Below are 13636 nucleotides of genomic sequence, written 5' to 3'. Positions count from 1 at the left end.
TCGCTTGATCCGTCAACGTCACATGCTGTACTACTCTTTTCATGATTGGTCACTGCCAAATTAAAATATTAAAAGAACGATAAAATAACGTTATTAACCGGTTAATGGCCATTCCAAATTAACGTTTCTGTTCTGAATGATTCAAATTGATTTTGATTTCGTTTTCGTTTTTGTTCCTCTTAAAATGTCGTTCGTTTCCGGTTTTCGTTTTTGTTCCTTGAACCGGTTCAGAGCCCTGCCTCTGTCAGATACGATGTCTTCGGGAATGCCATAATACCGGAAGACGTGGTTAAACATGGCTTCCGCGGTCTCCAGGGCTGTGGGAAGCCCTCGTAGTGGGAGCAGCCGGCAGGACTTAGAGAAGCGATCCACCACTACGAGGATACAGGTACAGTTCTCAGAATTGGGCAGGTCTGTAATGAAGTCCACCCCTAGGTGTGACCACGGACGGTTGGGAACGGGCAGAGGCAGGAGTTTCCCAGCTGGCAGGTGTCGAGGACTTTTAGCCATGGCGCATTCCCGGCATCCCCGCACGTACCTTCTGACATCAGCTGGCATGTGTGGCCACCAGAAGCGCTGGCGTAGCAGCGAGAGGGTTTCATTGACCCCAGGGTGACCAGTGCCCAGTGATGTGTGCGAGGAGTGAATGAGAGGGATGCATTGTGCTCGAGTGATGTACTGCAAGCCCGGAGGACAGCCCGGCGGCACGTTGGTGGAGGCATTGGTAGAGGGCAGGGTCTCTTCTGACCAGGTGATGGGCCTGAGGAAGAGCTTCGTGGGGATAATGGGTTCCTCTTCTTCCTCGGAACGTTCCTCTGGGCCGTGGATGCGGGAAAGGGCATCTGCCTTGATGTTCTTGGCCCCTGGCCGGTAGGAAATGTGGAAGTCGAACCTCGTGAAGAAGAGTGCCCAGCGAGCCTGTCGGGGGTTAAGTCGTCTTGCCTCTCGGAGATACCCCAGGTTCTTATGGTCCGTAAGGACCAGGAACGGATGTTTGGCGCCCTCTAACCAGTGCCTCCACTCCTCCTGTGCGAGCTTGATGGCGAGGAGCTCTCGGTTGCCGATGTCGTAGTTAACCTCCGCCGGGCTGAGCTTGCGGGAGAAGAAGGCGCATGGATGGAGACGGCTGGGGTTCCCCTGCTGCTGAGATAGGACCCCACCCACCCCGGTGATGGAGGCGTCCACTTCCACGACAAAGGGAATCTCGGGATCAGGATGGACCAGGAGGGGAGTCTGGAAGGCTTGGGTGGCGGATGGGGTCCAGGACAGAGACTTGGGCTTGTTGCGGAGAAGGCTGGTGAGGGGACTGACGATGGAGCTGTAGTTCTGAATGAAGCGTCGGTAGAAATTTGAGAAACCCAGGAATCGTTGCAGTTCTTTCACAGAAGTTGGAGTTGGCCAGGACCGGATGGCTTCCACCTTCCTCTCATCCATCCGGATGCCACTGTGATCGATGTTGTACCCGAGGAACTGCACAGAGGGCTGATGGAAGGAGCATTTCTCGGCCTTGAGGTAGAGCTGGTAGTTCCTCAGGTGTTTTGTTGGACCTCCGCAACGTGACGGCGATGGTCAGCCATGCTCCGGGAGTAGATCAAGATGTCATCAATGTAGACCAGCACGAACCTGTGGAGACACTCCCGGAGCACCTCATGTATGAAGTCCTGGAATACGGAAGGTATTCGTAGTGACCAGTGGGCGTGACAAAGGCGGTCTTCCACTCGTCCCCCTCACGTATCCGGATGAGGTTATACGCGCTGCGGAGGTCCAACTTTGTGAACACAGTGGCACCACGGAGATGTTCCAGGGCAGCTGGGACGAGAGGAAGGGGATATCGGAATTTGACGGTGATGTTGTTAAGTGAGCGGTAGTCAATACAAGGCCGCAAGCCTCCGTCCTTCTTTGCCACGAAGAAGAAACTCGAAGCAGCAGGGGAGGTACTCGCCGGTGAAGGTGAAGGTGCAGGTGCGCTGGTGGGGAGAGCTCGCCGAACGGCGTCGACGAGCTCTTGGAAGGGATCCGGGGTGCTCATCCTGGTGCGCTGTGTTGGTCCGGTAATCTGTTACAAACAGAGGTGACACGGAGAACAAAGGCAGGTGAAAGCAGAGTTTATTGCTAAACCCGGAAGTGAGCAGGTGCGGTGAGAGTCTGAGAGAGTGTTTCTGGATAATGCTGGATATGCTGGTAATACGATACGTTTCTTGAATCTTGAATACAGGAACAATGGATCGAAGGAGACAAGGACCAGGAGACAGGACGAGATGAGGAGACACTCAGGGTATGTTGGAGATCAGGTAGGTTTTCAGGTGAGTCCGAGGAAGCAAGCATGTAAGGTCATGTGCAAACGTTACCGGACAGTGACTGAGTGTGAGCGTGGTGCTTAAGTGCAGATGGTGATTACTGTGGTGATGACGTGCAGGTGTGTGTGCTCAGTATTCCGGTGATAGGGATCGTTGTGGTTGTGAGAGGGTGGAGCCTGGCGTGCTTGTAACAATCTGCTTGGTTACAAACATTCTTCAAAATATCTTTTGTGTTCAGCAGAACACAGAAACTCATACAGGTGTGGAACAACTTGAGGGTGAGTAAATGATGACAGAATTTTCATTTTTGGGTGAACTACCCCTTTAAGAAGCTCTGCAACCAACAGAAACAAAAAAGGAAAAATAGGGCATCCTTGTCTGATGCCTCTCCCAATGACAAAATGTGGTGAAGTTCCATTTGACAAGGATATATTACTGTTGATGTCTTTATACAAGGTCTGTACAGTTTACACAAATTTTGGACCAAAGCCAAATCGTCCTAAAGCATCATACATAAAGGCATGCTCTACTGTATCAAATGCCTTGTAGAAATCTAAGAACAAAATAAGTGCATCATCATTGACCAACTCAGAGTAATCTAAGATATCTAAAACTTTTCATGAAGCCAGATTGTGTGGGTGAGAACTTCTTCTAAGCAGGGTTTTAGTCTCCTAGCATATTGTAACGTATCAGTCCACTGATGGCAAGTTGGATGAACCGATGTGCAGTTTATTGAAACTTGGACACAGTGACCCCATAGGCTTCAACGGGGTCAATTAGAAGCACTCACTTTCTGATGGCTGAGCGTACTGCGCAGCCTCATGCTGCGTTCCACAGTTTTAGACACGCACTTGCAAACTTCCCTAAGCACTTCCCCTCGGGGGAATCCCCGCCGCCATTTTGAAGTGTGTTCCACTTCGTGAAGTGGACAAGGAAAGTTTATATGGACAGATTTTGACAGAGGGAGCGAGTCTACTTCATATGTACACTTCAGGCAGCTTCATATACCACAATGCAACACTATTGTGATGTCATCGTATATCGCGTTTAATTTACCCCACCACAAACAACTCTATGATAATTTTATTATTTTTAAAAACATTTAAAACAACCCAAATACACCTATATACATATATAATGCTGCATTAAACAATTTCGTAAAGGAAAAAAATAAATACTAAATCAACTCCATAGTGGATTCGAAGTGATCATGGGCTTAGGACGTTCCAGTTCAGTCCATTGCAAATGTTCCTCCAGTAGTGGGCACTCATGCAACGTAAGCAATAACCCACATCCGAGTGAACGAGATGGAGGGAAGTTAACGAGTGAAGGGCATAATAAAAATGAACTGGAACTCAGCATCAGACTGAGCTTGACGACGTAGATGTGACTTGAGCAACCTGTCTGACAGTTGTAAGCATTCTAGTAGTTGTGCAAGTGAAATCTGAATCACGTTGTTTAAATATTTTGTCCCATTGCTTTTGTCTCTATGGGCTTCTCCCCATGCTTCTCCCTTGACTTTATCGGACTTTATGCCTCCACATCCCCCCAATTGTCTCATAGACAGTAAAAGATTGCCTGCATCTGCTTCTCTGCTTCTCCTTGGGTCTACACTGTAATTTCTCAACTATGCGACGAGAGTAGCGTGGTTATGATGCAATCGTTAGCCTATTTTTACAAAAACGGCTTCTACGGGGCGATAGTGTAAGATACAAAGTAATGGAGCCTTTTATACATTGTCGTGTTTCTTTAGAAATAAACAATGGACAAATGGATTCTTTAAATGCCTCAGATGTAAAGTTATTCGCTGTCAAAGTGACGCCAAAATGAATGGGAGTCAATGGGATGCTAACAGCAGGTGATGGCTTGGTTAGCAATGGCTGCCCCTATGGCAGGTATGCTTTCCGGGTGTAGGATTACCCGCTTGCTCTCAACGCACTGTGAGAGTTGCGCTCTGAATGAATTAACTTACCGCTGTCCGATTCGCCCCATGTACCCTCATTCTCCATTAATTCACTACTCCAAAAACGAGCCCTATAGCTCTTTAATTGTGTGGCACTGAATTTACTGGGGAAGGGTAATGAATAATAAAGTAACTCATGAGCATTTAATTTAAAAATAAAGACTTAATATTTGTATGTACAAATGTTATAGTATAAAATAGCCTATATATAGTATAGTATACATTTTATACTATATAGTAGGCTACTATTTATACTGCATGGGCGTCAGAAGCAAAAAAATTTGGGTGGGTCCTTTCACACAATTTTTTTTTCTGGAGTAGATGCAATTTACATTAAGTACAGATATTTCGGCTTGTTTACTAAACGTCTGGATGAGGCAGACAAAACTACGGAAAACTCAAAAGCTTTTGCAGCAACAATAGTGTATGGGTAAGAGGCATGGCATCAAGACTTGATGCAAATTGACCAGAGGTTCGAATCTGCCTTTTGCCGAACTCGCTCTATTCCTTTTTCCCATCACATCAGATCGGAAAGGCATTTATTTTCAATGAAAATGAAGAAAATATTAGAAAAGTGAAAATAAAGCTTCTAACGGTTTAATCAGTGTTTATCAGGGTAAACAGATGTGTGCTCAATTAGAGATAACGAACACACGCACGCAGCAGCCATTGTAAGTCCACAAGACCGAAAGTGCACATGAAGTGTGCCATTTGGGACAGGGACTGCCTCATTCCTGAACGAATCAGCCGTTTGAACGAATCGACGCAATGATTCACTCATTAAGACCTGCCGCCACCTACTGGCAGTTTAGTTTCATGTTTAAACATTCTTTCCAACATTTCTTATTTGTATTCAAAAAAAATATTTAAAACTCATAACATTATTTAATGCAGTTGTAGTTTTTCAGTATAAATGATTTAACTTGATTGGTAACAGCCCTATAGTGTCTTATTCTAATTGAATGTATTGATCAAATTTAAGAATATAAAAGGAAAGCTGAAGCATAGCCTATATGTAATAAAAAATGCCCTTTATATAAGGTAAAAATATAATAAATATGCAGATTTAAATACGTCAAAGCTGATTGATTATGGAATTGAAAAGAAAAATATATATATATATACAAATAAATGTAAAAAAGCAAAATAAATAAACAAATATATAAATAAATATACATAGAAGAGCAAAAAACTAAAATAAATAATTATTTATACATTTATTTCCTTATTTATGTATATATTTATTTTTTTCCATATTTATTTATACATTTCTACATTTATTCATTTCTATTTTTATTTATTTCCACATTTATTCATTTCTACATTTATTTATTTATACATTTTTTTTATTTTTACATTTATGTATTTCTACATTTATTTATATATACATTTATTTATTTTTACATTTATGTATTTCTAGATTTCTTTATTTCTACATTTCTTTATTTTTACATTTATGTAACTTTTATTTTTCCCAACATGGTTTTAAAACATCTTTTGCTGGATGATCTGTATTACATCCCTGTATACTGACCCAATAATTCAATGACAATTGCATTTCCCTAAGTGCTAAGGGCATTTCCCCCTGTTTCAATCTGTAATGCTGCAGTAGGTATGGAGTGGACCTTATAGCCCCTGTTAATAACCTTAATGTCTTATATTGAATCTTGTCCAATTCCTTCAACATGCTAGTAGAAGCCGATTGAAATACTATACACCAGGCACGTGCAGGGGTGGGGGGTTGGGGGGGGGGGCTTTGGGTGCTCGAGCCCCTGCCCTTTTTCAAAATGAATCAAAAGTACCCCTCTCAGACAAATATCAATGATAATATCGTAGTCAATAAAACTGAATACATGTGATTATTATAACATGACAATGTATACAATAGTAACGAACGGCTCAAAAGTCGGACAATATCTGTTGAGTCGTTGCCATAACGAGTTGCTATGGGTTGCGTGCGTTTTGATTGACGGCTGATTTTCCACTGCTCGGAAACGGCTCTTGAGCCAAATATGGTCCTTTCAGAGAGTGTGTGGCCTCACGGGAAAAAAGTAAACCAATATTTTTTTTTTCATCCATAATCAGAGCTAATGTGTTAATTTAATTACAAATCTATATATTATATATTTTAAAGTATTACACAATTCACCAATGCTCGTTTGTCATGTATATACACCAACCAATCGTGATCTGGCAGAACAAGTTTCAAATTCCATTGGGGATGTGAAGTGGAGTGGAAGTTAAGTCCATTCATAAATCGGTTGAAAATTACATGGTCAGATGAACTAACATTTGTGGAATGATTTCCTGCGGTTTGTCTCATTTTATTAATTGCATCCCTGACAAAATGGATTTTAACAGACAACAAACAAATCCCTGCACAAAACCACAGCAGCAAAAGTCGCATTAATGGTAAGTGTTAAATTCACTTGTATTCATGTATATTGATACACCGTTTACTATTTCATGAAACTATCAAAGTTAACAAACCCCAAGTGCCACCGGCACCTACAGGCCTATTATGTGAAGTGTAGGCTGGCGAAATGGTGACGTGAAAGGACTTTATTATATTACCATTTTTGAATATTAGGCAGCATTATGAAAGAACTCTATGTTCATCAAGCCTGCATTTATTTGATAAAAAACAGCAATATTGTGAAATATTATTAAAATAATGGTTTTCTATTTTAAAATACATTAAAATATAATTTATTCCAGTGAACACAGCTGGATTTTCAGCATCATTACTCCACTCTTCAGTGTCACATGATCCTTCAGAAATCATTCTAATATGAGGATTTAATGTCAATGATGGAAACTGTGATACTCTTTTCAAGATTTTTTGATTAATAAAAAGTTTAAAAGAATATAATGTAATTATATTTCATAATATGTATATATATATATATATATATATATATATATATATATATATATATATATATATATATATATATATATATATATATATATATATATATATATATATTTACATATTTACATATTTACATATTGCCCCTTTTTTACATTTGAGCCCCTGCCCCTGAAGAACTCTCTGCACGGCCCTGCTATATCCATAAGAAGTACTGAAAGTATTAGTGTGGTATACATATATATTTCCCAATGCCAACCTCTCGGCCGCCCCAGTCCTTTCCCACCAAACATCTCATTAAATTCTGTACTTTCTTGCATTTATCAATAATTTTCTCAATATGTATTTTAAATTTGAGTTTCTCATCAAACCCACTAAATACTTAAAACAATAAATTCTTTCTATATCTTTATCATATCATTTTATTTTTACCCCCTTGTTAACCTTACTTTTTGAGAAAATTACTGTTTTTGTTGTACCCCTACTGATATGACCATTTTCAAATTCAGTAATAGCATTTTCCTAACAATAAAATCCACATTCCTTCCACTTTTCCAAATTGCTCCGTCATCTGCAAAAAGAGAGAATCCTATTCCTTTCAAATAGATCATTAATCACAATAGAAAATAAGTGACTAATTATGCTTCCTTGTGGTGTACCATTCTCTACAATCAGAAAAGTTTTGCCCTAACTTGATCTGCCCAATAATGGGCAAAAACCCAGGCCAAACATGCATAAAAACACCTTTTACAAATCTATTGAAAATGTTTTATTGAAAGTAAAATATTTCAAATGCAATTAACTAATCATCTAATAAAAATAAATATTAAATATGAAGTGTTTTATGTTCTTTTATCAATTGTCAGGGCTTGTTTTGTTTGTTCCATGGATGGCTCAGATAAACAGGTCCATACGAGACTATTAACTACTAGTATTCCTTTTAATTATACTAATGTCTCATTAAACATCTGCAAATGTATAAAACTTATCAGAGATCAGGTAAAATCCACTCATGGGTTCACAGAGATCATCGCCCTCTAGCGGTGAACAATTGACTTTAAAGTGTTTCAAAACAATAATGACGTCCTTTGGCATTTTGATGCATGCATTGCTCCGAACCAATTGATTCGAAACAGAAGATTCGTAAAGCTTCATGAGACAGTGTTTTTAAATTGCCATCACTAATAAATAACTGTCTCTTTCATCATAATATAAATTATCAAGATAATTAACCGGTAAATCCTGTGTAAGTGTAAGTGTTAACTATGTAAGTCAGGTTTGTTTCTCATGTAATAAGTTCTCTGTTTCAGGGTGCGGCTCAGAAGCGCTGAGAGGACTTCGGAGGACTATCATCTACAACCACTCAACTCTGCATCAATATGAAGAGCGCACTTATACTCTTTCTTTTCTCGTTATTCTTTGTCGGTAAGTGTTTTTTCCTCTCGCTTTCCGCAAACCGACAATGCGCGTACTCTTTTCAATAATTAATCAAATTATTTTTTATTTTTGCCATAGTTTCTACATCATTCGGTGTTGTGGCGAACAATGCAAACTATTTGCGCTGCCAACACTATATTTGCATTGTTTTTAGGGTAGGCATGGATGTTAATCAAGCCTAAAACCGCATGAATATGATTCTGGTAGCACAATCTGATTTCTTGGTGATGGTAAAAGGTGCTTAACATTTCAGACGGGACGCTAATAATTTTTTTAACTGCATCAATAATTCCATTTCTTGAACGTCTTTACTCTACCAGCTCTTTGAATCATTATTTCTTCTTTTATTTATTTGTAATTTTTAACATAAATGTTTCCATTTCATGCATTGTACTGGATTCAGCCAAAGGCAGGTCAACACTAACATAGGTAAATGAGAAAAAAACAATGCCTATGTACCATAAAAACATACATGCACACATACCACATATCAAGGCCACACACACACACACACACACACAAAAAAAATCTTAAAGAATCTATTAAACTGTACAAAGTTGGTTCGATTTTATAAAATATTTTAACTTGTTTAAAATGTAAAAAGACCAATACATTTACACCCGTTTATATTATCTGGTTATGCATTCCAATGAGTAGTAGCTTTCACTGTGAAAGATGATAGACCAAAAGCAGAATGACGAAAAGAAACAAATGGTATGCATGGTATCTAGTATATCTCACAGAGTTCAACCAATCAACAATGGTTTATTGAAACCTGCAGACTGACAGTCCCATAGAAATATATATGGAATGATATTCCGTACAATATTCGAAAGGAATTGCAAATTGTATTTGCAATTGCATTTTCAATTTGTCCGTGCATGCATTGTGACATAATGGAAACACGAATGTGTGATTTGCAATTGCGTTTGGATTTTCTTTTCCGTGTGTTTAACATGTCTGCCAAATTTGGAAACGCAAAGTCTGTTTGCAATTGCATTTACAATGTCGAATGAATTATGACCCTGCCATTTTTGAATAGCAATAGAAAATCACCCATCTGGAATAGAAGAGAAATCAGAGCATCCTCCTACGAAACAAACATGAACTGCGATTGAATGTCAGTCCAGGGCTTGACATTAACTTTTTTGCTCACCAGCCACTGTGGCTAGTGGTTTTCCAAAGTTACTAGCCCCTCAGCATTTTCACTGGCCAGAATTTTACTGTTTGGAAATTACATTTTATATGATTAAAGTTGACTTTGGCATGCTTAAATGACTTGATTTTGAGTAATTTTACTTGATTTGGAAGATTTAAAACCCTTTCAAACTTTCAAATGCAGAGTGACCACCCAAATCAAGACTACATTGGATATCAACTGGTATGTGCAGGTGGGCAAGGGGTGGACAATATGAGCATAGGCTAATATGAGAAATTAGTTTTTTTTTTTTAAGTATATTTAATATACATATTATTTATTTAATAAGATAATATTTACATATTAGGTTTATTTAATATGTTTACATTTATTTAACATCTGTAGTTGTTTGATTAACATTAATGACAGACAGGTATTTAATCGGGCTGCTGAATGCATGGACGTAATATTCTGACACATATCCAGTTATTACCCACGATGGACATTTTGACATCTGTGTACACGTGTATTTGACTATTCAGGCGCAAGGATATGGAATTCCAAAGCTGCCAATATTAAAAATAAATAAACATACAAATAAATGTAAAAAAAGCAAAAATAAATAATTAAATATGTATTGAAAAGCAAAAAAATCAAAATAAATAATTATTTATACGTTTATTTCCTTATTTATGTATATATATTTTTTTCATATTTATATTTATTCTATTTATTTATACATTTTCTATTTCTATTTTTATTTATTTCCACATTTATTTATTTATACATTTCTTTGTGCGTAGGGTAATGATGAGGGCGTGGTTTACCTCAGACATAGCAATCAAGCTCAGAGTAGGCGAGGGCGAAGCGTTCAGGCCACAGTGACACCTTGTGGTCGAAATACAATAAGTATAGCCTACTGACGCTGATACGGTCTATGACTTGGATAGGTATAGTGGTGTTAAAGGATTAGTTCACTTTTAAATAAACTTTTGCTGATAATTTACTCACCCCCATGTCATCCAAGATGTCCATGTCTTTCTTTCTGCAGTCGAAAAGAAATTAAGGTTTTGGATGAAAACAGTCCAGGGTTTTTCTCCATATAATGGACTTCAGTGGGACCCAAACGGTTCAAGGTCCAAATGACAGTTTCAGTGCAGCTTCAAAGGGCTTTAAACGATACCAGACGGTGAATAAGGGTCTTATCTAGCGAAACGATCAGTTTCTGCGAGAAACCGAGCCATTATTTATGCTATTATTTTACCTCTTAACAGTGGAACGCGATCGTCTCTGAGCTCCGCCATTACTTCCGGAGAGTGAGGTCAAATTAGATCGTGGTCATAGATGTATCGATTGTAGATTCCTCATTCTACTGATCCGTGCAGTCGCTAATCAGGCATCTATCAGCAAAAGTTTATTTAAAAGTGAATTAATCCTTTAAGTAACGAATTACAAATACTCTCGTTACTGTAATTGAGTAGTTTTTCTCAGGAATTGTACTTTTATTAAGTATTTTAAAAACAGTGAACTTTTACTTGAGTACATTTTAAGTGCTGTATCGGTACTTTTCCTGCGCTATTTTCCCTAAACCTGCCGTTGCTACATTATGTAATTTTTTTTCTTGTCAACGTGATTGGCTAAGACAAATAATCAGTCCTGTGACTCCATGCATCACGGATGCGTGTGACTCCCGTCAAATCAACCATGATAGTGACCAGGCTAGAGTGAGAGGCACGCGCTTTATGAAAGGGTTGCTGGCTACTGTATGATGACTGAAATCGTGAAATTGCCTTAAACAATTACTAAAAACTGACTGCAGAATATTACATTTTCTAATACATGCACAAATGATACGTATACTGCTGTTAGCGCCGCACAGTGCTCTGCTGGAAACACTTAATTTAACTTGATTGTTTGCCAGGCTTCAAAGTGCATTACGCCCGTTTCACACATAGGGCCTACTCCGTCTGCAGTGCGTATGCGGTGCGTGTTGCGGTGCGTATGCGGTGCAGGAGCAGCACGCGCTGTTGTGCTTTCATATATGCTGCGTTTGCAGCGCGCAACTGATCCGCGGTTGTATACCACAAACACAGCATTTATTCATTTTTTTATTTTTATTTCAAATCCAAAAGTTGTTACTGAACATGGCTTGTCAGAATTGCAATTCTCTTTGTTTACACTTTCATAGATGTCACGTTTTAACGTAGTAGCCTACATTTAAACAACGTTTTATTCAATTCATTACTTTATATTTATATAGCCTATATTTTAGATTTAGCTCACACAAGTGGCAAAACATTTAAATATAACTTATAGCCTATAAACATTTTAAATTAGAAACTTACAATAGGCTATATACAAAAACAGCCGACTCTCGTCTTTTCTTTCGTTTTTAAATCCTTTTAAAAGCAGGTCATAAAGACCTTTGTTTTTCCACCTCCAGGAACGTACGTGCTCTCCATTATTTCAATTTTTTTTAACCTAAATGCCAGGTAAGGTGTCGTTTCCTTGCTTTACACGAGAAAAAAAAGCCATGTGTTGACTTTGAAACAGAGTATATTTTAAATTATATGCATATGTGGTAAAATTACTAGATTTTCGCGTCAGTACATGTTTATTTTAAAGCGAACAATGCGCTGTCGCTTTAATTCCGCAGTGCAGCACAGCAAAAAATAGACTCGGTACGGAAACGATCGCCGGACTGCTGCAGACGCACCGCACCTGGAACGGACTGACGGACAGCATCCGCGTGCAGTGTGAAAGCTGTAATCCGTTAACATGGGTACGGAAAAAAATACGCACCGCATACGCACTGCAAACGGAGTATGTGTGAAACGGGCGTTAGGCATGCTTCCTTTCCGTGTGTTCTGACCGCTAATGGAAAATATCAAGCGCTTGCATTTCAGAGTCCCTGTTATCAGATCTGTTGAAGATGTTGCTGTTCATGTTTGTTAGCCCAGGACATTTTACAAATCCAGACCAGACGATGTTCTACGGCCAAGTCCGGAATAAAGAGTAGCCTATCCATGTCACACAGTAAAGGACGAAAGGGACGATTTTCGCGCGCGTTTATCGCAGACGTTTAACGCCTCGTGACTAAACAAAGGGCGCCAATGTGAGTGTGCACACCGACGCGCAAAACGGCAGGCGTAAAACCGTCATTTAAAAAAAAAAAAACTAATTTTTTTATTTTGACGCGGCATGTTAAAAACTGGCCGACCAAACGATTTTCAAAAATCGACCAAAGTGGCTAGTGGGAGTGGCTGCCTTACCCACCACAGCTGAAATCTACCCGCATTTGGCGGGCTGGTGGGTGTTAATGTCAAGCCCTGAATGTCACTACTACTGTAAATTTCTTTTTTAAATTTTCGTGAGCACAGTCATATAGTCATATAGACAACACACTACTCAGATCATGTCATGCTTCTACAGATTCTCTGATTTTAACTCATCAAGATAATTCACTGTGGCAGCAGGAACTACGATGATGATATTCGTCTGACATGCCGACTGCAGACACGGCAGTTTTATTTTTGCTCCTTTTTTTCTGGTTGCCAGGTGAACATAAATTCAGTTCTGGATTTTTGACTTAGTTTGAATTTAAGTGAAAATTGGCCTGTTTTAATTGCAAAAATAGCCGTTTTCACCACTTGAGGGCGTGGCATACTTTCGACTATATCAATAAACCCCACCCTCAAGACTGCTGTGTTAAGGCCAATTTATACTTCTGCGTCAAGTGTACGCCGTAGTGTACGCCGTAGTGCACGCTCGTAGCCGACGCCGTCGTGAGCATTTATACTTCAGCGCTGTTGTCGGCGTCAATGTGCAATTACACATGCAGACGCTAGTAGGCGCTGTCCTCGGGCATGTTGGTGTAATCAAGACAACAGCCGAAGAAGAAGCAGCTTGTTGTGTAGAATGTGTACATT

The 13636-nt window shown here is 39.3% G+C and overlaps 1 protein-coding gene across 1 annotated transcript in view; it reads left to right on the top strand.

Moving 5' to 3' along the window:
- Positions 1-8264: 8264 nt before the first annotated feature.
- The window catches only part of LOC307121190 (uncharacterized protein), a 72552-nt gene continuing 67180 nt past the window's right edge, over positions 8265-13636 (top strand). The window contains exons 1-2 of the mRNA XM_079808682.1: positions 8265-8367; positions 8443-8557. Coding sequence (XP_079664808.1) covers positions 8512-8557 — 46 coding nt within the window. The 5' untranslated portion in view covers positions 8265-8367; positions 8443-8511. The remainder of the gene's footprint in view (positions 8368-8442; positions 8558-13636) is intronic.

The sequence above is a fragment of the Gobio gobio genome (genome assembly GCF_949357685.1).
Source record: "Gobio gobio genome assembly, chromosome: 24".
Classification (NCBI taxonomy): Eukaryota; Metazoa; Chordata; class Actinopteri; order Cypriniformes; family Gobionidae; genus Gobio; species Gobio gobio.
Note: the sequence above shows the minus strand (reverse complement) of the source record. Positions and strands in the feature narration are given on the sequence as shown.